The sequence below is a fragment of the Physeter macrocephalus genome, chromosome 15 (assembly GCF_002837175.3).
Source record: "Physeter macrocephalus isolate SW-GA chromosome 15, ASM283717v5, whole genome shotgun sequence".
Lineage (NCBI taxonomy): Eukaryota > Metazoa > Chordata > Mammalia > Artiodactyla > Physeteridae > Physeter > Physeter macrocephalus.
This window is the reverse complement of record NC_041228.1, coordinates 823,411-849,627: the sequence shown is the minus strand read 5'-3', so window position 1 is coordinate 849,627 and position 26,217 is coordinate 823,411. Positions and strand designations below refer to the sequence as shown.

At 66.5% G+C, this 26,217-nt stretch overlaps 1 protein-coding gene across 6 annotated transcripts in view; it reads right to left on the bottom strand.

Moving 5' to 3' along the window:
- Nucleotides 1-6,933: 6,933 nt before the first annotated feature.
- Nucleotides 6,934-26,217, bottom strand: part of PLEC (plectin) — a 29,465-nt gene continuing 10,181 nt past the window's right edge. For 5 of the 6 annotated variants that reach the window (XM_024117486.3, XM_024117481.3, XM_024117479.3 and 2 more), the window contains exons 7-32: nucleotides 26,016-26,131; nucleotides 25,833-25,939; nucleotides 25,638-25,757; nucleotides 25,464-25,559; nucleotides 25,112-25,239; nucleotides 24,746-24,839; nucleotides 24,102-24,256; nucleotides 23,740-24,010; nucleotides 23,569-23,646; nucleotides 23,323-23,484; nucleotides 23,063-23,167; nucleotides 22,843-22,938; nucleotides 22,466-22,591; nucleotides 21,260-21,412; nucleotides 21,020-21,174; nucleotides 20,810-20,936; nucleotides 20,540-20,723; nucleotides 20,250-20,407; nucleotides 19,956-20,134; nucleotides 18,784-18,922; nucleotides 18,326-18,682; nucleotides 18,164-18,247; nucleotides 17,896-18,000; nucleotides 17,705-17,803; nucleotides 13,340-16,720; nucleotides 6,934-13,237 (exon numbers count right to left, since the gene is read on the bottom strand). In XM_024117486.3, coding sequence (XP_023973254.1) covers nucleotides 7,052-13,237; nucleotides 13,340-16,720; nucleotides 17,705-17,803; nucleotides 17,896-18,000; nucleotides 18,164-18,247; nucleotides 18,326-18,682; nucleotides 18,784-18,922; nucleotides 19,956-20,134; nucleotides 20,250-20,407; nucleotides 20,540-20,723; nucleotides 20,810-20,936; nucleotides 21,020-21,174; nucleotides 21,260-21,412; nucleotides 22,466-22,591; nucleotides 22,843-22,938; nucleotides 23,063-23,167; nucleotides 23,323-23,484; nucleotides 23,569-23,646; nucleotides 23,740-24,010; nucleotides 24,102-24,256; nucleotides 24,746-24,839; nucleotides 25,112-25,239; nucleotides 25,464-25,559; nucleotides 25,638-25,757; nucleotides 25,833-25,939; nucleotides 26,016-26,131 — 12,961 coding nt within the window. In that variant the 3' untranslated portion in view covers nucleotides 6,934-7,051. The remainder of the gene's footprint in view (nucleotides 13,238-13,339; nucleotides 16,721-17,704; nucleotides 17,804-17,895; nucleotides 18,001-18,163; nucleotides 18,248-18,325; nucleotides 18,683-18,783; nucleotides 18,923-19,955; nucleotides 20,135-20,249; nucleotides 20,408-20,539; nucleotides 20,724-20,809; nucleotides 20,937-21,019; nucleotides 21,175-21,259; nucleotides 21,413-22,465; nucleotides 22,592-22,842; nucleotides 22,939-23,062; nucleotides 23,168-23,322; nucleotides 23,485-23,568; nucleotides 23,647-23,739; nucleotides 24,011-24,101; nucleotides 24,257-24,745; nucleotides 24,840-25,111; nucleotides 25,240-25,463; nucleotides 25,560-25,637; nucleotides 25,758-25,832; nucleotides 25,940-26,015; nucleotides 26,132-26,217) is intronic. The other variant, XM_055091289.1, reaches the window with a different exon arrangement.

Below are 26,217 nucleotides of genomic sequence, written 5' to 3'. Positions count from 1 at the left end.
TTACTTTTTAAATCTTTAAAAAACTTGTGGTAAAATACACCTAACATAAAATTTATCATTTTAACTATTGTAAGTGTACAGTCAATGGCATTAAGTACATTCACAATGTGGTGCAACCATCCCCACCATCTACTTGCAGAACTTTTTCATTCTTCCAAGCGGAAACCCCACACCCATAAGCAGTCACTCTTCTTCCTCCCCGCCAGCCACTGGAAACGATTTCTTTTTTAAAAGGACAGCTGTATTGAGATGCAATTCACATACTATACAACTCGCTCCTTGAAAGTGTACGATTCAGTGGTTTTTAGCACATTCCAGACTTGTGAAACCACCATCAGTTTCAGAACATTCTCATCACCCCCCAAAGGAATCCTGTACCCATTAACAGTCACTCCCTACTTCCTACCAATCCCTCTCCCCAGCCCTAGATAACCACTACTCTACTCTACTTTCTGTCCTTATAGATGTACCTATTCTGGACATTTCTCATAAATGGAATCATACAATAGATGCTCTTTTATAATTGGCTCCTTTCACTTAGCATAGTATTTTCAAGGTTCATCTATTGATGTAGCATTGTTGTAGCATGTATTAGTATCCATTCCTATTATTTTAGCTAAATAATATTCCATTGTATGGATATACTACATTTTATTTACCCATCAACATTTGATGGACATTTGGCATGTTTCTACTTTTTGGCTATCATGAGTAATGCTGCTGTGAACATTTGTGTACAAGTTTTTGTGTGGACGTATGTTTCACTTATCTTGGGTAGATATCTAGGAGTGGTACTGCTCAGTCATATGGTAACTTTATGTTTAACTCTTGAGAAACTGACAGAAACTGCTGATTTTCAAAGCTGCTGCAGCATTTTACATTTTCACAAGGTATAAGGGTTCCAATTTCGCCACATCCTCTCCTGTTGTGATGTCTTTTTTTTTATCATAGCCATCCTACTGGCTGGGAAGTGGTACCTCATTGTAGTTTTGATTTACATTTCCCTGATGGCTCATGACATTAAGCATCTTTTCATGTACTTTTTGGCCATGTGTAAACTAAAATAAATTTAAAGTTTATTTTTAAATGGCATTAATGTGCATATTTGTTATAATGCAGATTGTGATTCGGAGGACCTGTGGCAGGCCCCAGGATCCTGCATTTCCAAAAGATCCAGGATGCATGGACCACACTGTAAGAAGATTCCACTTTTGCTAATGAGTTTAAATGTCATCCTTTTGTAGGTGATCTGTTTTTTCTCTCTGACCGCTTTAAAATTTTTTCTCAGGGACTTCCTTGGCGGTCCAGTGGTTAGGACTCTGTGCTTTCGCTGCTGTGGCCTGGGTTCAGTCGCTGGTCGAGGAACTAAGATCCCGAAAGCCAAGCAGTGCAGCCAACAAAATAATAATAATAAAATAAAATTTTTTCTCTTTGTCTTTGGTTTTCTATAATTTTGCTACAGTGTGTTTTGATATGGATACTTCATTTGCCACGATTGGATTTTATTGTGCTTCTTGGATATAATGATTCATGTTTTTCATCAGTTTGGAAAATAATTATCAGCTATTATTTCTTCCAAAATTATCTCCCTATTTCCTTCAGGATCTTCTTCGAGAGCTACATTTAGACCGATGTTAGAGTATTGTGTTATATGCTGTCTGTTAACCTCTTTCATATTTCCGTGTGTCTCTGGAATGAATTCTGAGTAACTTATTCAGATCTATCTTCCAATTTACTATTCTTCAACTGTGTCTAATCCACTGCTGAATCAATCCACTGAGTTTTAAACATTATTATATGGTTTATTCCTAGAAGTTCAACTAAATTCCTTTACAATCTTCTTGAGTTTTTTAGATGGAGTCTCCTTTCTCATATTGTAAATTCTTTCACTTCATGATCATTTTCAACAAACGTACTATATATTCTTTATTGAATAATCCAATGTCCTAAGTTCCTTGGGTTCTAATTCTCCTTTTGTTTGTGCTGACTTATTCATAATGGTTTGTTTTCATTTGCCTTGTAGTTCTGAATTGTGAGATCGTGTTTGAAAGACTGGGTTTTACCTCCGGGAATCCTGCGAGGCCTTGCGGGCAAGACCCCCAGAGAAGGTTGTGTTCGCTCAGGCCGGGCACAGCCACAGCCCACCTGGGGCCACGCGGGCTTAGTTTCTGCGCGCGGGCTTCCCCAGAACGTACAGGCAGGAGGCCTGAGGTGGCAAATGTCCAGTGGGAACTTTTTGCACCCGGGGGGTCCCTCTGTCGGCATCTGCCCGGGCTGGGGAGTCGGTAGTCGGCGTGCTCACTAAGCAGAGCCCCCTGCGGACACAGGTGTCGTGTGGCGCCGGCCTGTGCGGCCCAGGCCCTCGTTCTTGCCCCTGAGGCTCTGCTGCAGCCCGAGGTTTTGGGTTTCTCGGGTCAGCAGACTCCTCAGGGAAGTGTCAGCCCCCACGCTGAAGTTCTGCTTCATTTTTCACCCCTGAGGAGTTCCTTTTCTTTCTTGTGACCTCAGGTACCCGAGAAGGTGTTTGTTAGTTTTCACCTAGGAGATTTACAGCGGGAGGGTGTTCCGGGGGGCCGGGGTGTGTCACGCCGCTGCCGCTGCGAAGGTGTCGCTGTTCAAGCAGGTGCAGCTGGTGATCCACTCAGAGCCCATCTGGGGGGGGTGCCCATCCCCCAGCTGCCAGCTGCTGTGGACCCACACCAGCACCCTTAGCAAGAGGTGCCCTCGGATGACAGAGCTGCCTGGCTAACAGGTGCCTGGGAGCCGCCGGCCCCCGCCCAGGGCAGCCCGAAGTCCGCGGCTGGAGGGGGGACGTCAGCCTGGACCCCTTGTCGCTGGAGAAACAGCCCTCTGAGGTGACACTCATCGTCCTGCCACCCCACGGATCAGGCCACGCGTGGCGGGCTTCGCCGAAGCCACACCTTCGCCCAGTGCTTTTCTCACACCCTCTCCCGAGAGCACACCCCCCGTAAACCAGGTGCAGCTGGGCCGCCGTCGTGGGCTCTGCTTCTGGCGAACTGATCTGAGACAGGTGGTGCCGGGAGTGGTCCCGGAAGCACCCTCCACAGCGGGCTTTGGGGTTGGACGCCCACGGCTCACCTCCGGCGGCGGTGGACGTTGCTAGTCCCAGCACCTAGAGCAGGACTGGTGCTCAGACCGTATGTGGTGAAACGTGCTGCGTATGGCTGGGGGGACGGCACAGGTTCCATGGCGGGGGCGGGGCCCAAACCGTGTGCCCCGAATCCACGTGCTGCAGGGCTGACTCCTGGACCTCAGGATGGGACTGTGTCCGGAGATGGCATCTTTTTTTTTTTTTGCGGGACGCGGGCCTCTCACCGCTGTGGCCTCTCCCTTTGCGGAGCGCAGGCTCAGCGGCCACGGCTCACGGGCCCAGCCGCTCCGCCGCACGTGGGATCCTCCCGGACCGGGGCGCGAAGCCGCGTCCCCTGGCCCTGGAGATGGCATCTTTAAAGAGGTGATCAAGGTACGTGAGGTCATAAGGGTGGCCCCAACCCCATCCGACCGGTGTCCTCACAAGAAGAGGAGGTCGGGACGTAGACGCGCACGGAGGGCGGCCCCACGCGGGCTCAGAGAGGAGACGGCCCTCCACTTGCCAAGGAGAGAGGCCTCAGGAGGAACCAGCCCTGCTGCCTTTTTTTTTTTTGGTTGCGCCGCGCTGCTTGTGGGATCTTAGTTCCCCAATCAGGGATCGAACCCGGCCCCTCAGCAGCGAGAGCGTGGAGTCCTAACCACTGGACCGCCAGGGAATTCCCATCCCTCCCTGCTGACACACTGATCGCAGACTTCGGCTTCCAGAACCGAGAAGCAGCACATTTCTGTCATTTAAAAGCCCCTACCCTGTGGTATTTGTTGCGGCAGCGCTGGCAGCAAGAATGTGATGGGGGGGGGGTCTCCGGCGAGGCCCCGAAGGAGAGCCCCAGCTCTGAAGTGAGGACAGAGCACGTGCGGAATCCACAGAGCTGTTCCTGGAGTGCTCCTGGGGCTGGGGGGCTGCACATCTGACCGCGGGACATGGGTGACCGTGCGACCACGGCTCCCTTCAGGAGCTGGTGCCCTGAGACCCACCGACACACAGCTGGCGGGCTGGGCGAGGGCTTAGGGTAAGGGGGAGTGGACGCCAGGCTCTGGCTCACGCAGAGCCAGAGGGCTGCACGAGCAGGTGGCCCACACCCCCTCGCCCCCCACTACTGCCAGACCACAGCCTTGCAGCGGGTCCCCAGGAGGGCACGGAGGAGGAGGCCTGGCCGGGTGCACCGTGGCACCCGGTGCGGTGTGTCGGGCTGCACACAGGCACAGCCCCACCCGGGGCTGCCGACGGTGGCCGGGGAAACCCCTGGCTGGAGCCTCTGCAGCGCACTGGGTAACCCCGGGAGTGGAAGGACAGCGGCTCCCCGGGCGGCCGGGAGGAACGGCCTGGCTGGCCGGTCAGGGCCTGAGAGCGCGGGAGCGGAAGGCGGGAAAGAGGTGCTGGGTGGCCATGGGGCTGAGGTCTTGCGTCACGCGCCGACGTCTGCTGGGAGCACCGTGAGGAGCCACTGGGCCACCCACGGACTGCAGGACTTGACCAGTGGGTGCTGGGCTCAACCGGGGTGGCCCCGCAAGCACAGGCTGGCGACACGCCCCCTCCCAGCCCGGCCCGAGGCCAACCAGCAACAAGCGGGCGGCGGATCTCACTTCAGCTCGGCTGCCTTTGCCTCTCAGCCTACCCGTGGGTTCCTGCAAAACATCACCTTGGACCTCAGGCCCCTCTTCCGGCAAGGGGGTACCGCAGGGGTCCAGGCCTACAGGACACCACGCCCTCCAGAGGCTGCTGGCCTGGCAGAATGTTGGACGGCCTCATGAGGAAGCAGCTGACACCCTGAGGGACCGCAGCGCCGTCCTTCCGGATGCGGGCGTGACCTTGAGTCAATGACCCCGGAAGGCGGCCCCCCCGCAACAGGCTCCGGGACCTGCCGGGGCGCGGGTGCTTCTCGTCCCTGCAACTTCAGGCCATGAGACCCTCGCGGTCCTGGTCGGCGAAGGAAAACACGGCCACCCGGGGCGTGGCGGGGGCGGCCCGCTCCACTCACAGCCACGGCTACCACCTGGCCAGGCGGCTGCTCGCTGCAGACGACCAGCAGGCCAGGCGGGCACCACCCTGGCCAGGAGGGCCCTGCCCACCCGCGGAGGCAGGGCTGCTGCCCCGGGCACCTCGGCATTTCCACGCCCAGGCTTAACTGCAAGCGGGCAAGAGAGCAGAGCCCGACGAGGGTTCGGTAACCAGGACTCTAGACCCCCAAGGATGAGGGGCCACCCCCGGGGCAAAGCAGGGAGACGGCATGGGTCAGGGCCTCATGGCCTCAGAGCCAGTGGCTCACCGGGGCTGTGGTCTGCCCCACTCACTCTCCTGCACCGGCCGCCGCCCAGGCTCGTGACCGCATCCTTCTCCGGAGGGTCGCCCTTGGCCGGCACGGACCAGCTTACGCAGGGGACACGCTGCCTCTTCCACACAGTCCACGACCGACGGAAGGGCAACGTGAGACCCCCGTCTCAGACGTAGGCGCCAGTCACAAACCCAGCCTGAGGGGCTGCGCCGAGGGACAGGTCGCCACCTGACTGAGCAGGCCCCAGCTGGCCCGGCGCCCCCTCACCCTATGCTCTGGATCACTCGGCCTGGGTTTCTCTGAGGGGTACAGCCCCCGGCCAGCGTCTTCACGAGGCCCCCGCTCTTCTGCCCCAGGCCGGGACACAGAGGCCAAGCTCAGAGCCTGGGGCTGCGGCATCCCCTTGGCCCAACACACAAGCTGACCTCAGGACAAAAAGCGAGACAGGACCCGCGGGAAGGTTGGAATTGCTTTTATTGGGGCGAGCGCGGCAGGCCCGCCGTGGTCGGGTTAGTGTTCTGTCCTCAGAGGCAGCCAAAGCCTGGGCCTCCACCCGCCACCTACCTGGGTTAGTGGGACATGCAAAGCTCAGTCGGAGAGCAGAGGCGGGGGCGGAAGCCACCAGGCCCGGGGCTGGATGGGACAGGACCGGTGGCACCGGGCTGGGCTGCCCTGTCCCCAGGCCCGGGGCTGGACGGGACAGGACCGCTGGCACCGGGCTGGGCTGCCTTGTCCCCAGGCCCGGCACAGGGGTTGAGGCGTCCTGGGGGAGGCAGGCAGGCAGCACCCAGGGTGGCGTTCCACAGGTTCCAGGGGACACTGGGCCCACGGAGGGGCAGAGGCCCGCAGAAGCCCAGTCGTGCCCGGCCGGCACGCCCGAGAGCCGGGCAGTGGTGAGCCTTTCACCGGGAGGGTCTGTCTCCCACCCCAGGTCTGGGTCCTTGGGGCCTGGGGTGCGAAGGGGGATACAGAAGGCACTTACTAGGGAGCTGAGGCTGGAAGGCTGAAGCCAGAGGCGTGGGGTCTCGGGTGCAGGTGGGGGGGCTGGGAACGGAGCCGGGAACGGGCTGGGGCCTGCAGACTGGACCCTCACCCTCCCATGGGGAAGGGGCTTCCCTGGGCAGCCTAGAAGAGATGGCTGACCCAGGACTCCCTCCGTCCCTCCCCAGCAAGGCCCACCGAGCAAGCAGGTCAGTCCCGGAAACAGGAGAAAACGCTGGCGCTGAGGGCCCTGCTACTGGCGGGGCCGACGCCTGTTGCCCGAGCAGGTGGCTGGGGGTTGGGTGGGGCCGGCCTACAGGGATGGGGGAACCTCGCCCAGATGGAAGCCCCCTGGGGGCCGGAGAGGGCTGAGTTGGGGGCCCAGCTCTGGACCGTCCAAGGCACCTGGCTGTGGTGAGTGGCAGGTAAAGAGGAGCAGGGAGAGCTGGAGGGGGCGGCGGGGGGGGGGGGGGGTGCGCGCGAGGTGGTCATTGGGGCTGGACTGGCCCCGGCCCCCGAGAGACAGGCCGTCTGGACAACAGATATATATTAACATGTTAGTCTGTACTTTTTGGTTAAACTTTAGGCACCGCTTGGGAGGAAGACACCTTGAAACGTTAAAGTCCCCAGCGCCTGGGCGGGGAGTCTGGCCACATGCAGAGCGGGAGGCGGGGAGCAGGAAGGGGTCAGGCTGCCGCTGACTCGGGGCCCCCCGGGGAGGGCGCGGGCCCCGAGGCGTAGCGGCGGCCGTAGCCCGACGAGGAGTAGGACGAGGAAGAGAAGGTCATGGAGAAGCCCGAGCCGGTGGCGTCGAAGCTGCCGCGACGGGACCCAGCCCGGGAGCCGGTGCGCGAGCTGGAGCGCGAGCCGGCTGCGGAGCCAGAGCCGCTGATGCTGTAGGGGCTGTAGTAGCCCTTGCTGGACTGGGCGGCAGCCTCCAGCAGCCGCAGGCCCGTGCCCTCCTCCACCATGCTGCGGTCCAGCGCATCCTTGTAGGAGATCTTGAGCTTGGTCTTGGGGCAAGTGAGGTACTTGGAGTAGGCGCTAACGTCGCGCAGCTTCTGGGCGGTGCGGGCATCCACGGTGCCGCGCTGCAGGGCCTCGTCCAGGGCCACGCGGCCTGGCGTGTCGGGCTCAATCAGGCCGCCCGTCAGGTACTGCACCTCCAGGAAGCGCTGCCCCGCCTCGTAGTAGAGCCAGCCCTTCTTCAGGGCCTGGGCGGCCGACATCTTGGTCTTGGTGCGCGGGTCCTCGAAGCCGCAGAAGGCCTTCTGGGCCAGGTTGATGCGGTCCACCATGATCTTGTCCACCAGGCCCTTGTTGACGGCGTCGGTGACGGGGAAGCGCTCGCCGGTGCTGGGGTCGATGATGCCCCCGGTGCAGGCCTGCGCCTCCAGCAGACGCTGCCCGGTGATGTTGTCCACCAGGTTGCGGTGCATGGCCTCCGTGATAGACACCTTCTCCAGCGTCTCCGTGTCCAGGATGCCAGCCACGGGGCCCGTCTCCTCGGTGGGGTCGGACCAGGAGGCCAGCTGGGTCCTGGAGGCAGCGGGGCTGATGGGGTAGGAGGAGGAGGAGCCCACGGAGGACGAGCGGGAGCGGAAGCCGCCGGCACTGCCTGAGAGCATGTCGGCGAACTCGGCGATGGAGAGCGTGCCTGCGCGGTACTGGTCCAGCGCCGAGCGGTCGATGAGGCTCTTGGCGATGGCCTCGTCGATGTCGTACTGGCGGCCCGAGCGGCGGTCGATGATCATGGACTTGACCACGCCGTCCGACGAGGAGGTGGTGATCTCCTCCCACTCGCACTCCTGCTCGGACAGCTCCAGGTAGGTCTGGTGGTCGATAAGGCCCTTACGGTAGGCCTCGTACACCGACATCTCCTTGCCCGTGTCCGGGTCCACGATGACCACACGCCGCTTGCGCACCGAGGACTTAGAGGACGTCTTCCGTTCCCGCTTCTTCTCCTTCAGCGGCAGCAGCCGCAGCCCCGTCTGGGGGTCAGTGACGCAGCGCTCCGTCAGCCGCAGGTAGGTGAGGTTCTCCTCTGTGTTGGGGTCAAAGAAGCCCTTGGTGTCGTCCGAGGGGTCGGTCAGGATCTCATTCATCTCCTCGTCAAAGAGGCCGCGCTGGTAGGCCACGTCCACGGGCAGGCGGTGGCTCTCCTCGGGGTCGATGATGCCGCCCGTGGCGATCTGGGCCTCCAGCAGCCGGATGCCGTGCTCCTTCAGGATCAGACCCTTCTTCATGGCCTGGAAGAGGGAGATGAGCTTCCCGGAGTAGGGGTCCTTGTAGCCGGTGACGGCGCGCTCGGCCGACAGCAGCTTGTCCTTGAACTCGGGACCCACGATGCCCATGCGCACGGCCTCCTCCACGGTTAGCTTGAGCCCCTTGATGGGGTCGATGACGTAGCCGGTGGCCGCCTGCGCCTCCAGCAGCTCGAAGGCCGTGCCGGGCCGGATGATGCCCTTCTTCATGGCCTGGTACACCGACAGCCGCTCCTTGGTGGCATCGACGAGGACGCCGGCGATGCTGCTGGTGCCCTCGAGGAACTTCTGCAGGTCCTTGGAGACCTCCTCGACGGAGGTCAGGCCCTCCTGCAGCCGCAGCGCCGTGGCCTCATCCATGACCTGCGAGCGCACCAGCTCCTCCACCGTGATCTGCTTGCGCAGGCCGCGGAAGGTCAGCCTGCGGGCGTCCGCAAGCGTCAGGAGGAGCGGGCCGCCGGCCTCGTCGCGGCGGCACCGCCGGAGCAGCTGCGTGTAGCTGAGGCGCTCGTCCGTGGAGGGGTCCACGTAGCTGCGCACCTCGCTGGGCTCCGACAGCCGGTCGTGTGTGTCCTTGTCGAGGTAGCCGCGCTGGCAGGCCACCTCCAGCGGGAGGCGGAAGCCTAGGTGCGGGTCGACGATGCCGCCCGTGGCCAGCTGAGCATCCAGCAGCCGCAGGGCCTCCTCGGTGGGGATCAGGCCCTTCTTCATGGCCTGGAAGAGCGAGATGGTCTGCTCCGTGTAGGGGTCACGGTAGCCGGTCACGGCCCGCTCGGCCGACAGCAGCCGGTCGTGCAGCTCGGGGCCCACCAGGCCCTTCCGCACGGCCTCATCCACGGCCAGCCGCTCGCCCTTCACCGGGTCCAGCAGGAAGCCTGTGGCCGCTTGTGCCTCTAGCAGCTGGCGGGCCACCTCAGCACTCAGCTGCCCCTTCTTGAGGGCCTGGTAGATGGTCAGCGTCTGCCTGGAGCTGAGCCGGTAGACGCCGGCCACGCAGCCCGTGCCGTACACGTAGCGCCAGGCGGACTCGGCCTCCAGCACCTCGTGGAGGGTCCTGGTGCCCTCCTGGAGCAGGCCGTAGGACTCGCGGGAGATGATCCGGGCCTCGTACAGGTTCTCGGCGGTGAGGCGGCGGCCGACGCGATCGTAGGAAGCCAGGTTCTGCTGGCGGACTATCTCGGTCTTCTCGATGATCTCGATGATGATGATGATCATACGCTCCTTGGTCACGCGGCCGGCCTGGAAGTCGGCCATCAGCTGGGCCCGCTGCTCCTGGGGGATCAGGTCCGACTGCATCACCTCCCACAGGGACATGGTGGAGCCACTGTGGCTACCGCTCCCAGGGATGTCGATCTGTGTCTCCTCGAAGGCCCTCCGGGTCTCCTCCTCGGTGTACACCCGTGTGGTCTCCACCACCTCTGCCTTCTCTGCCCCTTTTAGCGGCAGCAGCCGCAGGCCCGTCTCGGGGTCCTCCACGCAGCGCTCCAGCAGCTGCAGGTAGGTGAGGTTCTCGTGCGTGTTGGGGTCGAAGAAGCCCTTGGTGTCGTCGCTGGGGTCCTCCAGGACGCGGTTCATCTCCTCGTCGAAGTAGCCGCACCGGTAGGCCACGTCCACGGGCAGGCGGTGGCTGTGCACGGGGTCGATGATGCCGCCCGTGGCGATCTGGGCCTCCAGCAGGCGGATGCCGTGCTCCCTGAGGACCAGGCCCTTCTTCATGGCCTGGAAGAGAGAGATGGTGCTGCCTGAGTAGGGATCCTTGTAGCCCGTCACGGCCTTCTCGGCCGACAGCAGCTTCTCGTGCAGCTCAGGGCCTACGACACCGGCCTTCACGGCCTCGTGCACATACAGACGCTGGTTCCGCACAGGGTCCACCAGAAAGCCAGTGGCTGCCTGGGCCTCAAGCAGGAGAGTGGCGGTGCTGGACCTGAGCAGGCCGCGTCGCATGGCCTCGTAGATGGTCACCTTCTCCTTGGAGTCCTCCAGGTAGATGCCAGCAAGGCAGCCGCTGCCCTGGAGGAGCGTCCGCACCGAGTCCAGCTCCTCAAGGTCCTTGACCGATGTCTCGCCGTCCTTGAGCTGCTCATACTGGGTGCTGTTGAGGACCCCGGCGGCCAGGAGCTCGCTGGCCGGCACAGGGGCTCGGAGACCACTGAAAGAGAGCCTCTCCCGCCGCACGGTTTCTACTTCCTCCACGATGGTGATGAGGATCTTGATGATCTTCTCCACGGTGACCTTGCCCGTGCGGAACTGGCGCAGCAGCTCCTGCCGCTGCTGGGCCGTGAAGTACTCGGAGCTGATGAGCTCCCACACCGTCACCGTCCTGCCCTGGAAGCTGCCCACGGGGACCTCGACGGTGGCCTTCCGGAAGGCCTCGTGGGCCTGGAGCTCGGAGTAGAGCTCCTGCTGCTGGGCCCGGGCGGCCTGCTCCGAGAGCGGCAGCAGGCTCAGCCCCGTCAGCTGGTCGGGGCGGCACTGCCGCTGGAGGTGGCTGTAGGTGACTGGCTGCCGCGTACGGGGCTCACAGTAGGTCCTGGCGTCATCCTCGGCTGCCGAGAGAGCGGTGCTGGTCTCCTTATCCAGGTAGCCCCGGGCACAGGCGACGTCCAGGGGCACACGGTGGCTCTTGCGGGGGTCCACGATGCCACCTGTGGACAGCTGGGCGTCCAGCAGACGCAGGCCCTGCTCCCTGGGGATGAGGCCCTTCTTCAGGGCCTGGAACAGGGACACGCTCTGCCCCGAGTACGGGTCCTTGTAGCCTGTCACAGCCTTCTCGGCCGACAGCAGCTTCTCGTGCAGCTCGGGCCCCACAAGACCGGCGCGCACTGCCTCGTCCACAGTCAGCCGTGCGCTGGTGGTGGGGTCGATGATGTGCCCGGTGCCGGCCTGGGCCTCCAGCAGGGCCACAGCCGCCTCCGGCTGCAGCAAATCTTTCCTCAGGGCCTCGTAGATGCTCAGCTTCTGCTCTGCCTCCTCTAACCACACACCCGCGATGACGCCGGAGCCCCGCAGGGCCCGCCGCACGGCTTCCGCCTCGGCTACCTCCTGCACGGAGCGCTCGCCGCGCTGCAGCTGGAGGAAGAGCTCGCGGTCAATGACCCCGCTCTCGAGCAGCGCGGCGGCGGGGACGAGGGCCCGCAGGCCCTCGAAGCAGAGCTGGCGCTTCTGTTCCTGCTCCTCGACCACGGTGACGACGATCTTGATGATCTTCTCCACGGTGACCTTGCCCGTGCGGAACTGGCGCAGCAGGTCCCGCCGCTGCTCGGCCGTGAAGTACTCGGAGCTGATGAGCTCCCAGATGGTCACCGTCCTGCCCTGGAACCTGCCGAACGGCGCGGACACGGTGGCCTTCTCAAACACGTCCCGGGCCTCCGAGTCGGTGTAGACCAGCTCACCACCCTTGGCAGCCTGGTCCGTAAGCGGCAGCAGCCGCAGGCCCGTCTCGGGGTCCTCCACGCAGCGCTCCAGCAGCTGCAGGTAGGTGAGGTTCTCGTGCGTGTTGGGGTCGAAGAAGCCCTTGGTGTCGTCGCTGGGGTCCTCCAGGACGCGGTTCATCTCCTCGTCGAAGTAGCCGCACCGGTAGGCCACGTCCACGGGCAGGCGGTGGCTGTGCACGGGGTCGATGATGCCGCCCGTGGCGATCTGGGCCTCCAGCAGGCGGATGCCGTGCTCCCGGACGACGAGGTCCTTCTTCATGGCCTGGAAGAGGGAGATCTGCTCCCCGGTGTAGGGGTCCTTGTAGCCGGTGACGGCGCGCTCGGCCGACAGCAGCTTGTGATGCAGCTCGGGGCCCACGATGCCCTCCTTCACGGCCTCGTTGACGGCCAGCCGCCTGTTGCGCACGGGGTCCAGCAAGAAGCCGGAGGCCGCCTGGGCCTCAAGCAGGATGAGGGCTGTGCCCGGCCTCAGCAGTTGCCTCCTCAGGGCTGCGTAGACGGTCAGCTTCTCGTCAGCAGGTTTCAGCAGCAACCCGGCTACGCTGCTGCGGCCCCGCAGGTAGTGGCGCACGTCCTCCCGCTGAGCGAGCTCGGCCACCGTGGTGCGGCCCTGCGCCAGCCGCTGGAGCTCCTCTGCACTCAGGATGCCCACCTCCTGCAGCCGCCGGGCTGGCACCTTCCGCCGCAGGCCGTCGAAGGCATGCTCAGGCTCTGCCACCGCGGCTGGGCCGTCGGCTGCGTCTCGGCCACCGGGCAGGGCTCTGGCGGCCGCGGCCTGAGAGGGAGCGACCTCCTCCGAGGGTGCCGGTGCGGCCCGGCGCTCCTCCTCCAGGTGCCGCAGCCGCTCACGCAGCCCCTGGTTCTCCTCGGCCAGCAACCTCTCCTGCTGCTGCCGCTGCAGCTCCAGGCGCTGCAGCTCCCCCTGCTGGCGCCGCACCCCCTCCTCGGCCTCACGCTGCCGCCGCCGGGCCTCCTCCAGGCCGGCCGCCAGCTGCCGCTGCTCCTCGCGCAGCTTCCGCGCCTCGGCCGCCTCGTCCTGGAAGAGCTGCTCCAGCTTGGCCTTCTCCTGCTGGACGAGCTGCTCCCGCTGCAGCAGGCTGTCCTTCTCGGAGAGGAAGCTCTGCTGTAGGGCCTGAGCCTCCTGCAGCAGCTGCTCCTGCCGCACCATCTGCACCTGCGGAGCGGGAAGAGGGCGGTCAGGGACGCGCGGGCCCCCGGGAGCAGCTTCCTGAGGGCAGACCCCGCCCCAGATCCCTGCCCACGCGCGGGGAGATACCTCCTCAGACTTGAGCTGCAGCAACTGAGCCTCCCGCTTGAGCTTGTCCTTCTCGAGCTCCAGCTCCGCGATGGCCTCCCGCAGGCGCTCGGCATCCTGGTCGCTTTGCTGCCGCTGGGTCTCGAGCGTCTGCACCAGCGCCACCTTCTCCTGCGTGGCGAGCTCCGTGCGGTACAGCCTCTCGCCTATCTCCTCCGCCTGCTTCCGGAAGCGCTGGGCGTCCTCCTCCGCACGAGCCTGAGCCCGGCTCATCTCGGCCACGCGCAGCCTGAGCCGCTCTGCCTCGGCACTCATCTCCAGCTGCCGCTGCCGCTCCGTCTCCAGAGTCTTCTGGAAGCCCTGCGCCTCCTGTGCCAGCTGCTGTGCCATCTGTTCCTTGTCCTCCTGCAGCCGCCGGGCCTGCTCCTGGGCGACCTCCTTCTGCTGCTGCAGCAGCTCTGCCTCCGCCTTGAGCCGCGTCGCCTCCTGCACCGCCTGCATCTTCTCCTTGAGCATCTTCTCCGCCAGGGCCCGCTGCTGAGCCAGGTCTTCCTCCGCCAGCTGCCGCAGCCGCGCCGCCTCCTGGGCCGCCACGCTCAGCCGCGCGGCCTCCTCCGCCACCTGCTTCATCTTCTCCGCCTCCTCCTGAAGGAGGCGCTGCGTACTGTCCTTGTCGCGCAGAATGAGCGCGCGGTTCTCCGCCTCGATGCGAGCCTTGAGCTTGCCCAGCTCCTCCATCTGCACGCGCAAGGAGAACAGCTCCTCCTCCACCTGGCCGCGCTGGCGGGCCGCCTCCGTCACCTCCGCCTTCAGTCGCTGCAGCTCCTCATCCAGGATGCTCTTCTGGTGGTCGGTCTCCTCCAGCTGCAGCCGCAGAGCCGTCAGCTCCTGCTCCACCTGGGCCTTCTGCCGCAGCGCCTGCTCAGCGAACTTCTTGTGCTTCTCCATCTCAGCGTCGGCTGCCTGCTTCTGCCGCAGGGCCGCCTGCTCTGCCTGCGCCCGCCGCGCCGCCTCCTCTTCGGCTTCCTTGCGCAGCTTCTCCGCGGCAGCCTGCGCCTGAGCCTGCGCCTGCGCCTGCGCCTCCGCCGACTGCTTCAGCCGCTCCGCCTCCTCAACCTGCTGCCGGCACTGCGCCGCCTCGCGCTCAGCCCGCTCCCGCGCCGCCTCGGCCTCCTCTGCCGCCCGCCGGGCCGCCTCGGCCTCGCTGCGCAGACGCTCCAGCACGCTCTGCTCTTGCTGGAGCGTCTGCTGCAGCTCCTGCTCCTTCTGCTGCACCGCGAACGCGTGCGCCTTTTCCTCTGCCTGCAGCCGCTTCTGCGCGGCCTCCTGGGCCAGCTGCAGCTGCCGAGCGGACTCCTGCTCTGCTCGCTCACGCAGGCGCCGCGCCTCCTCCACCTTGGCCTTGAGCCGCTCCACCTCCTCCAGCGCGGCCTTCCGCTGCCGCGCGGCCTCCTCCTCAGCCGCCAGGCTCTTCTGCACACGCTCCTCGGCCTCGCGGCGCCGCCGCTCCTCCTCTGCCGCCAGCTGCCGCTGCCGGGCGGCCTCCTGCTCCGCCTGCTCCTTGCTGCGCAGCGTGTCCTCGGCGTTGCCACGGATTCGCCCCAGCTCCAGCTCCAGCTCCGCCTTGCCGGCGGCCGCCTTCTCGAAGCTCCCCTTGAGCGCCAGGATCTCCTCCTCCACCTGCCGCCGCTGTCTCAGCGTGTCCTCCACCAGCCCCTTCTGTCGCTCCAGCTCGCTCTCCGATGCCTTGCGCAGCTGCGCCAGCCGCTCCTCGATGTCGGCCTTGTGCTGGGCCGCCTGCTCCTCCAGAAGCCGCCGCTGGAAGGCCTCGTCTTCCGCCAGCCGCCGCAGGCGCTCGTTCTCCGCCTCCTTCTCCTTGAGCGCTATCTCCGCCTCCGTCTTGAGCCGCGTGGCCTCGCCGATGGCGGCCAGCTTCTCGGCCAGCACCCGCTCCGCCTCCGCCCGCTGCCGCACTGCATCCTCCTCCGCCAGCTGCCGCTGCCGCTTGGCCTCCTCCGCCAGGGCACGCAGGCGGGCGGCCTCCTCTGCCAGCTCGCGGAACCGGCCGGCCTCGGCTTCCAGCCTCTGCTTGGACTTCTCGCTGGTGGAGCGTGACTCCTCCTCAGCCCGCGCCTTGCTGGCCAGCAGCACCTCCATCTCAGCCCGCACCTTGGCCAGCTCGGCCTCCAGCTCCCGGCGCTTCTGCGTGGCCGCGTCCGCCTCCCGCTGCAGCCGCGCCAGCTCCTCCTCCAGCAGCTGCCGCTGCTGCTCGCCCTGCTCCGTCTCGGCGCGCAGCCGGATCAGCTCCTGCTCCGCTGCCAGGCGCTGCTGCGCGGTGCCCTCCGCCAGCTGCCGCTGCCTCTCCAGCTCCTGCTCGGCCAGCTCGCGCTGCCGCGCCGCCTGCTCCTCCGCCTTGCCGCGCCGCCGCGCCTCCCGCTCCGCCGCCTCCTTTTGCTTCTCCGCCTCGGCCTGTGCCAGGCTCTTCTGCTGCGCCACCTCCTCCGCCTGCAGCCGCAGCCGCAGCGCCTCGTTGGCCTTCAGCTGCCAGCGCTCCAGCTCCCGCTCAGCCTCCGCGCGGGCGCGCTCGGCCTCGGCCTGCTGCTGTGCCCGCCGCGTGGCCTCCTCCCGCAGCTGCACCACGGCCACGTGCTCTTCCTTGAGGGTGCGCTCCAGCTGCGCCGTCTTCTCGGCGAAGGAGGCGTGCTCGCTCTGCAGCTCTGCCTCGGCGCTGCGCTGCGCCGTCTCCAGGGCCACCTGCACTTGGCGTGCCCGCTCTGCCTCTGCCTGCCGCAGGCGCCGCTCCGCCTCCTCTGCCTGCAGCCGCAGCTCCTCCAGCGCCTGCAGGGCCCGCTGCTTCTCGCGAGCCGCCTCAGCCTCCGCCTGCACGCGCAGGGCCAGCTCGGCCTCCGCCTGCCGCTTGCGCTGGGTCTCGTCTTGCACCTGCCGCCGCAGGCGCTCCGCCTCCTCCTGGGCCTGCCGCTTCTGCGCCTCGGCCTCCTCCGCCCGCGCACGCAGTGCCTGCAGCTCGCCCTCTGCCCCGCCGCGCTGGCGCTCGGTGGCCTCCAGCTGGAGGCGCACCGCGCGGATTTCCTCTTCGATCCGCAGCCGGCTGCGCTCGGCCGCCTCCACCTGCCGGGCCTTGGCCTGGATCTCCGCCTCCGAGCTCTGCCGCAGGTGCTGCAGCTCCTCCTGGATGCTGCGCTTCTGCTGCTGCGCCTCCACCGCCACCTCCTCCCGGCGCGCCACCTCCTCCTGCATGCGCCGCTGGAGCTCCTGGGCCTCGTGCTCTGCCTGCGCCTTCGCCTGTGCGTGCGCCTCGGCCAGCTGCCGCTGCTTCTCCAGCGCGGCCTCCACCTCAGCCAGTCGCTCCCGTTCCTCTGCCCGCTGCTGCTCAGCCAGCCTCTGCGGCCGCAGCGGAGAGAGGGAGAAAACCAGGGAGACGGGTGAGCACGGAGCAGGTGCTCCCGGCACGCGACACGGTGCCACCACAGCTCACCCCGACAGCGCGGTGCAGGGCTTGGGAGGGGACAGAGGCCCCGGCCCAGCCGAGGGAGGCTGCGTGCACCCACCCAGGGCACTTGGGGCAGCGAGCGCAGCCTGGCCCCGTAGAGCTCGCCAGCCCGGGGTTCTCCCCTCTTCCCACAGACAGGCGACAGAGACACACAGACAGAGAGACAGAGAGAGAGAGAGAGAGCGAGAGCGAGCGCGCAAAGCAGGAGGCTCGCAGGGCCTGGGAGGCGCGCCCACCACACGGCCCTGCCTGAGCACCGTTGAATGCCCGGCGCCCTGGCTCTGGCCACGGGGCCCCTTCTCCCTGACCCGGCGGGGCGGGGTGGCCGGCGTGGGACATCAGCGCAGGTCTGAGCCAGTTCGGAAGGGGGGACTCGATAGCCTGCGGTTCTGAGCAGAGAGGAAGCTGCAGGTAGGCCAGACGGAGGGGTCACCCAGGAGGCAGGAGGAACAAGACGGAGTAGGTACCCTTCCTCAGCCAAGCACCTCGGGGCACCCCTCCCCAGCCCCCAGGACCCAACAGCCCAAAGTTCTTCCAGAGCAAGTGGCCAAGTAAAGAGGCCAGTGGAGAGTCCCGAAGAGGCGCGCACACACAGAGAGCCGGTGGGACGCCTGGCGGGGGCAAGTGCCAACACAGGAGAGGAAGAGAAGGTGCCAGCCCCCACAGGGAGAGCAGTGCAGCATCGGGCCGAGGTGGGCCGGCCCGCGGGGGAGGCGAGCCTGGGGACAGGCCGTGCTGCGGGGAGCTGGGGCGGGGGGGGGGCGCTGGCAGCACCAGGCAGGAGGAGGGAGTGGGGAGAGCTCAGGCGGGCTCCTAGGGGCCACATCGGGGGCACGGTGGCAGCGGGACGGCCTCCCCACCCGGGCGGGTCATACCTCCTCCTCCTCCATACGCCGCAGAGTCTCACCGATGAACTTGATGTACTGGCTTGTGAGCGTGCTCAGCTCACTGTAGTGGGTACGCAGATCCACGTACTGGGGGGCGGGAGGAAGGCGGCACCCAGAGTCAGCCCTGCCCCTGCTGCCTCAGGCTCAGCCCACCCACCAGCCCCGCCCCTCAGCCTCACCTCCTGGATGATGCTCTCGGACCCTGACTGGACCTTGGGCTTCTTGGCTGGTGAGGCCACCGGCTCCAGCTGTGCCTTGTACGTGACCAGCTGAAGTTCATAGTCCTGCAGGGACACACTGGTTGGCCCCCAGCTCTGCCCTCCTCACCCTGCCCCTGAACCTGCCCACAGGCTTTGCCCAGCACGGCCTGGTCTGCGGGGCCCCCCTGAGGTCCCAGGCCCACCACCTGCATGTCTCCCCTGGGACACAAGGCTGCACAGGCCTCACCTTGATGGCGTTGATGTACTGCTTCGCGAACCTCTGGCACTCCTCCACCTTCTCCCCGTGGCGCTCGATATCTTCCAGCAGCGCCTGGGAAAGCAGGGTGGTCAGCAGCCAGAGGGTGCACCACGCCCCCGCCCCACTCCTGCCCGCCTGGCCGGCGCCCACCTTCTCCTGCCGCAGCTGCTCTCGCACGGCCTGGCTGTTGGCCAGCGGCACGGCCTGGATCTGCTCCTGCCTCCGCTTGGCGTCCCGCAGCCAGGTGCCCAGCGGGTCCGCGCTCTCACGGTAGTAACGCAGCTGGCGGCCCAGCTGCTCGAGCTCGCGCTGCCGCACGTCGGTCTGGGCCAGCACGGCCTGCCAGCGCTCCAGCAGCAGGACGACCCGCTCACGCCAGCGCTCCACCTCCACGTCCCGCTCGCCGTGTCGCTGCTGCAGCCGCTCGCCCACCTCCTGCGCCCCCCGCAGCTCATCCCGCAGGGCGTCGAACACAGGCTGCTGCGCCTCCGCCTGGGCCCGAAGCTTCTGTTGGGTCAGAGAAGAGGGTGCCATTTCAGCCCGAGGCCCCTGCCACTGGCCCCGGCGTCTCTGGGCCCTCACGGCAGGGCGCGGGCCCGTGGCAGTACCTTCAGCGCAGCCTTGGTGGCCTCGAGCTCTGGGAGGGTGGCGGGCACGGCCTGGGCCTCCTTGAGCTGCTCCTCGTGGGCCCTGAGCACCTCCTCGGCCCCCTGCGTGCTGCGGATCACCAGGCTGATGGTCTTGAGCCTGCGGGAGAGCAGGGCTCAGAGCGGGGCTGGGGGCGGCTGGAGGGAGCAGCCAGGCCACCACGGTGGAACCCCAGACCTGGTGGCCAGCTGACCCCTGTGGTCATGCATGGGCTTCAGGGAGAAGAGAGGTGTAGGCAGAAGGTGGTGGGGGACCTTGGACACGGGGATGCTGCAGGCTGAGTCCTGGAGGGAAGTTGTGCTGGCCAAGGGAGCCCCCATCAGCCTTCCAGCCCCCAGACTGACAGGGACGCTCCTCACGAACAGCACGTGGGGCGCGTGCAGGAAGGCTGGGTAAGAGACAGAAATGAAGACCGGGGCCTCGGAGGGCGGATCACGTTGGGACTGAGAGTGAAGCAGCGGAGGGTTTATCGCTAAGCTTCCGAAAGCGATCTTTGAGCCGTGTGAGTGTACGCCCTGAAACGAACCGTGAGGGGAAAAGAGGCACCCGTGTCTGGGCGCGGGGGGCAAGGAGGAGGCAGGGGCCCTGGTGAGGACTCCGCGTTCCCCGGGAGGCACTGGGGTGGAAGGGCCTGTGGGAGAGCCAGTCGGGACCCTCTCAGCACCCTGGCCCTCTGCTGTCTCATCCACTGCCCGCCCTGCCTGCTCTCCGCAGGGCCTCGTCCCCACCTTCCGCCAAGAGGCCCCTCCTCCAAGGCCGCCAGTGCCCCCAGGTGCCCGGCCCTGACCTACCCCGTGATGCGCCCCGGCCCTCACCTCTGCCGCACAGCTTCCACGCCAGTGACCCTCCCCCACCACCCTCCCACGGTGGGGGGAGGGCCCAAGTCCTCCTCCAATAGTCCCTCAACCCCTCTCGCCCCACATCCAGTCATCAGGAAGCCCTACCTCCAAGGCACACCAGGACTGAACCCCGCCGGCCACCTCTGCGACCCCCACCCTGGTCCACACCGGCCATCCCTTGGCCAGACCGGGCAGCGGACCCCACCTCGTTGGCACCATTGCCCTGCCAGTCCACACACTCCCCAAGACGCCCCTTCGGTCACAGCCCCCCGGCCGCCGTCAGGTGCACTCACTTCTCCAGGTAAATGGCGGACAGGCTGCGGACCTGCTCCAACTTGCCCAGGGTCAGCTCCAGCTCTGAACGCAGAGTGGGGGCAGCGGGTGACGGCTCGGGCAGGGCCAGGACCTTCTCGGCCTCGGCAGAGAGCCGGGCAACCCCCTTGCCCAGCCCCTCCACCTCAGCCTGTGCTTTCTACGAGAGACGGTGCAGACGGCAAGCTGAGCCCGCAAGCCCGGCACACGGCACGCGCGGAAGGCCGGGGCTGGGGTGCAGTGGGGGTGGGGGGGTGGGGTTGGACGGGGCCTGCCTGCTGCTCGGTGATGCGCTGGGCGCACTCCCGCGCGGGCTCCTTGTCCAGCGGCAGCCGCAGGCGGTGCACGGTGCGCGTCTCGCAGGCCTCCAGCTGCAGCCGGATGTCCTTGAGCTCTGAGATGCAGCGCTGACAGCGGGACTCCTCCTGCTCGCCTGTGAACACGTCCTGCTCACAGGCTGCCCCGGCCACGCCCTCCCGCCGCCACCGCGCGCGCACACACACACACACACACACACACACACACACACACACACACACGCGCCCCCCGGGCGGCACCCGCCTACCCTGCTCCAGGCTCTGCACCAGCTGCTGGTAGTGGCGGCTGCAGGAGCCGTACTCGCGCTCAGCCTGCAGCCGGTCCTCAGGCCCGAAGCCACCAGCGTCCTGGCTGTCCCGCAGGAAGGCCTGGTAGTGCAGCTCCAGGCTTCGCAGGGCTTGGCGCTGCTCCTCTGGTTTCAGTGTGCGGAACTGCGGACGGCACGAGGGCTGAGCACGGCCGCAGGAAGACCCCTGCCGCCCGGCACCACCCAGAGTGCCCAGCGGGGCCGTCGTACCGTGACCAGGGACCAGGAGCGGATGAGCTGCGTGTCGCGGCTGAGGCTCTGCCACGCCAGAAGGCTCTTCATTTCCGTGTGCAGCTGGTGCCACAACGCAACCAGGGCCTGGTGCTGGGCCTCCAGCCTGGCAGGTCGGGGGCACGGTCAGAGGTGTCCGGGGACCTGCCCCACGCCACCCTCTCCAGCTGCATACCCAGGACCACGCACCTGGCGACGGCCTCCTGGGCCTCCTGGTTGGGCGGGGGCACAAGAAAGCACACGGAGGGCACGGCGGCCTCGCTGCAGGAGCTGCTGAGCACCTTCCAGTAGAACGGCTGCGCAGGGCCTACCATCTGGCCCTCGTCACCCTTGTGCACGGTCACCTGAAGCAGTCAGAGCATCGCAGCGTGGCCCCACCCACAGCCATGCCCAGCCTGCCCGGCCCAGCCCGCCCGGCCCAGCCCTCACCTCCATCTGCTTGTAGTCGCACACGGCCAGCAGCGGCACGCGGCCCCGCACGGGGTGCGCTGGGTCGCGGGGCTTCAGCTGCACGATGGCCTTGGCCCGCTTGGCCAGGCCTGAGAGGTGCCCCCTGTACTCGTTTAGCTGCTCCTTTTCGTCCTGCGGAGGAGGGGCAGCTCAGAGACCATCATGCGGTGTCGGACACCGGGCGCCCGGACGAGGGTCTGTGAGGACCCACGTGCCCACCCCGGGAAGTGCACGAGCACCCCGGACCCCCGCGACGCCCTGAGATCAGGTGTCCTTCCAACTGCCCCCAGAATGCTGTGGGGCGGGGCACTCAGCCAGGACAGGCGCCCGGTCCCACCGACACTCCTTCCTTCCCCGTCAGGACCGAATGGCCTTCCCCAGCCCCCGTCACGCATGGCGCCTTGCAGGGGAGGGCCCTGTCCTGCTGCGGAAGGTCGCCCACCGCCTCCCATCCAGCCGCTCCGAGGGACGGAGGACTGTCCAAGGCTGCAGGTCAGAGTACACACGGACGCTGCCCTCACCTCTCCCGCCCCTCCCAGGCCGATGCTGCCGCTGAGGGGGCTTCGCCGACCCCCACTCCTGACCGCAGGAGCTCCAGGCGGCAGGGCCTGCCAGCCTCCTCTCTCCTCCATCACTCCCTGGCCCAGGACACCTGAGCAGCACACTCAGCTGCCTCTGTGTCCTCCTCAGCCCCCCCGACCGCGCCTACCCCAGGCTGTCAGGCCCGAGGTGCCGATGGACCTGCCCGTGGTGACGCGGCTGGCAACAGCGCAGCTGACTCGGGCCTCTACTCCCTCCAGGGGCTCTGTGGTGGTGGTGGGGGGCGCTCGTACCAGCTCTGGCCAGCCACCTGCCCCCAGGCCAGGAGCCTGCCGCTAAGCTCTCGGTTCACCCATCGCCCCGCCCCACTGTGCTCACCTCCAGCCCCTATCGTGCCTCCTGACCCCCGCTGGCCCCTCTAGTCACCACTCTCCGCCTCCAGAGGGACCTTTCCAGAGCATCGACGCGGCCCAGACACCGGGCCAGCCTCTCCCTGTGGCCCCCTGGCCCTGGAGCCCGCCACCTCGATGCCTGCCGCTGCCTGTGGCCCTCCAGCCCCACAGGCCAAGAGGCCGGGCCGCGGCGTCTGCCTCTCGCCGGGCTGCACGGCCCTGGGCCCGGCGGGGGCCCGGGTGGTCGGCTCACCTGGGCGTCCTGCAGTAGGTCCTCGAGCCGAGTGACGGTGATAGAACGGTCACAGGTGTACTTCCTGCGCAGCGTCTCCTGCAGCTTCCGCAGCTGCCCCTCAGCCTCCCGCACGTCCGAGAAGAACTGGGGCGGCAGAAATGGGTCACGCTAGGCCAACAGCCCAGAGCCCCCGGCCAGAGCTGCCCCGGCACGGGCCGGAGGGGCTGGGCCCAGCAACCGGGGAGGATTCTGACGCGAGGTCAGCGGGACAGTGCGTGGGGTCGACTATCCACGTCTGCACGGACACGGGGACGGGCCCCAGATCCGCAGCGGTGGTCGAGGGGCTCCTCGAGGTCACTGCAGCAGAGCCGGGGGTTGGGGAGCCCAGTTCTCACCTGGAAGTAGGCGGTGTTCTCCTTTAGGTGCGCCTCGATACAACAGCACAGCTGCAGCATCCAGCTCCACTGGGTCTGCAGGGCCGCCTGGAAGGACTGCAGCACAGCACGTGGCCCCGTCGGGCCCTGCCCCGCCACAGGGGCCCGGGGGTATCCCCCCAGCCCTGCCCCACCACACCAGGGGGGCCCGGGGGGGGGGGTCCCCGCATCCCCACCCCACCTCTGCTGTGGGTCGGGCAGGGTGGTCTTCCCGAAGCAGGCGGTCGCCGGTGCTCTGGATCTCTTTGATTTTCTTTTCCTTCAGCTCTAGCTCGTGCATCAGGGCCTGACACGGAGGCAGGGGGTCTCAGGGGCGGTGCCAGGCCCACGTCGGGGTCCACCCGTCTCCCGCCAAGCACCACCCGGGGCCTGGAGCTGGACCCGAACTGGGGGAGGGCACTCGTGGGAGGGGAGGGCCCGGAGGCCGGCCACCTGCCTCACCGAGTAGCCCTCCTTCTTGGCGGCCATGTTGGTGTTGCGGTCGCTCCAGTCGAAGCCCACCTCCTCCTCCTCCCTGTCACTCAGCCACATCAGCTCCTTGGTGGCGGCGGCCACAAAGCCATGCAGGCTCTCCAGGGACCGGAGGCGGGCCTTGGAGGAGCTCTGTGAGCAGGCAGGCGGGGAGTGTGTCAGCCCCGCGCCCCCCTTCCACCCCCCCACCCCGGCTCCCAGCCGGCCGCCACTCACGAGCAGCCTGGCGTACTGCAGGTCCAGCCGACCCAGGCAGTCTCGGTAGGCGCCCCGGGTGGCCGGGGAGAGCTGGCCCTGTGGGAGATGAGGGGTGAGGCCTGCGGCGGCCGGACCTGGCCCGCCCCCGCCGCCTGCCCCCGCCACACCTCGTCGGTGCACCCCCCCAACCTCGTCGGTGCGTGCCCGCTCGATCTTGGTCCGGAACTCCTCGATCGAGTGGTGCAGGCCTCGGTGGCTGCCCAGCTGCGCCTCCACGCTGGGCAGGTCCACGCCCCACTCAGCGCTGTCCAGCCGGCGCTGGTTCTCCTCCACCCAGGCCAGCAGGTCCTGCAGGTAGCGCAGGGTGGAGTCCTCGAGCTCGGGGTGCCTCGGCGTGCTCCGCAGACGCAGGTTGTACTCGGTGCGGATGGCCACCAGACGCTCATGCAGGCGGTACACCCTGTGGACGGGGCAGGGGTCGGGAGGGGTCAGCGGAACCGGGGTGCCCTCCCCAGGCCCTGGGGGTGGGGGTGGGGGTGGGCCTGGCCCACCTGCGGTACATCTGCTCGCCCTGCGGGTGCCGCCCATCCTTGAGAGTCTGCACGTCGTTGAAGAGCGTCCGGATCATGCTGTCCGCCTTGTCCAGGTCCCGCTCCACCTCGCCCGCCCGCTGCGGTGCCTTGCCTGAGGCCAGCAGCCGGACATCCTGCAAGGTGGTCGCCCTGACTCAGAGCCTGGCCACCCCGCCTCCCGCCTGCCTGCATGGGGCTCCCCCGCTGCCTCCGGGCCCACCCCCATCCCTTCCCTTTCCTCCCCGTCCACCAAGGTACGTCCTTCTGATGTTTCTGGCCAAACCCCCAGCCCCCACCTCTCTGGGGGTCCAAAGGCCTCCACTAGGGCCCAGGAGCCAGACGGTTCGTGGTCTTGTCCTCCAGCTGCCACCCCTGGAAAGTTCTCCCCAAGAGAGCCCCTGTCCAGGCCCACACAGTCCTGCCCCTCTGGGCCCCACGGGTCGGGGTCCTCCAGACAGCAGCAGCTCAGGGCGGCCTCCTGCCCAGAAGCCAGCTCTGCCCGAAGCTAGCAGAGTCGGCTCCACACCCAGAGGGAGGAGTGCTCAGGGCCCGCCTCCCTCCCCCAAGCCTCCCCGCCCACCCTCCTCCCCGCCCCGCACCCCGCCCCACACCCCGCCCCTCACCGACTGCAGCAGGGCGTCGGCCTGGTTCAGCTGCTCTTCACACAACCCGGCCTCCATCTGCAGTTTGCTCACGACACGCTGAAGACGCTCTAGTCTGCGGCCCAGAGCAGCCACGGGACCCCCAGTGAGCGGCGTCGGCCCACCAGGCTCCCCACCGCAGAGCGCAGCTCCCCTCCTGCTCCTGGCCTGCCCGCCAGCCTGCGGCCCACAGCTGAGCTGGCCCCGAGTGCCGAGTGCCGGGTTTCCCAGCCTCGGGGGAGGGGGGATTTCCTCCCCAGGCAGTGACTCACCCTCAGGGTGGCTTCCCTGCCATCGCAGGGCCCCACCCGCCCACCAGCTGCCTCCTCCACCCCAGCGCCCGCCCACCTCTCAAACTCGCTGCGGAGCTGCTTCTCCCGCTCCAGAATGGCCACGTGCAGCTTGCCCCACTCCTTCTCCACGTCCAGCGGGTGGTAGCCGGGGGGCACCTTGAGCTGGCCTGCTTGCACTGCCCCCTGTGGGCAGGGGCCTAGTTCAGGCCTGGGCCAGCAGAGGCCCAGGGTGACCCCCAAGGTCACCCGGGCCCCCGGCCCACCCGACCTGAAACAGCCCCGGTCCCAGCTCCGTGGTAAGGCTGGGCCAAGCCTGCTGGAGGGGACCCCACAGGCCCCGGGCTCCCGGGCAGCTTCACTCACCTCCAGAATGCCCCCCGCTCCCCTCTCTCCAGGACCCCCCTCACCTCCAAGGACTGGTAGATGCCCTTGGACCGGTTCTTGTCTGCCTCCTTGGCTGGAAGCTCCGTCTCCTTAAACTTCAAGAACTGGCACCACAGGATCTGGGGACAGGAGGTGTCAGTAGCCAAACCTGGGGCCCCACAGTGGGCACAGGACCCTGGCTAAGCAGAGAAACCCACCTCAATCTCTTCAAAGCTGGAGGGGAAGCGGCGCTCCTCGAAGCCGGCCGTGTGTGCCCGGATCCACTGCTGCAGGAGCAGCACCAGCTCCCGGTACTCCTGCCAGCGCAGCTGCAGCTCCTGGGGAGGGGGGCGACGGGCCGTCAGGGGCCCTCCTATCCCCCGCCCGCCCGGGGCCTGCCGGCCGGCACTCACGTTAGCCTTCACCCCGTCCTGCACGTCGGGCACCCGGGGCATGGCGTCGTACAAGGATGAGACGTAGGTGATGATGGACTTCTCGTCAGGCTGAGGGACGTCCACATCTGCGGGGAGGAGGGTCAGAGGGGCCTCAGCGAGCAGCAGGGGAGGGGAGAGTGAGGCAGGGGCCGCGGCACATACCCTCAGGGTCCAGGAGCCTTGTCACCCCCAGGTCCCGCTCCGCCACGGAGAAGGCCTGGTCCAGGTTCTCCAGGTTGGTCTGATGATACACCTTGTTCATGTCGATGAGGGTAGGCCTGTGGGCAAAGGGGTGGGTGGGTGGGTGGGGCAGGCAGGCGGGAACACAGGGGCAGCGAGGCCCGCCCGGCAGGTCAGCGCAGAC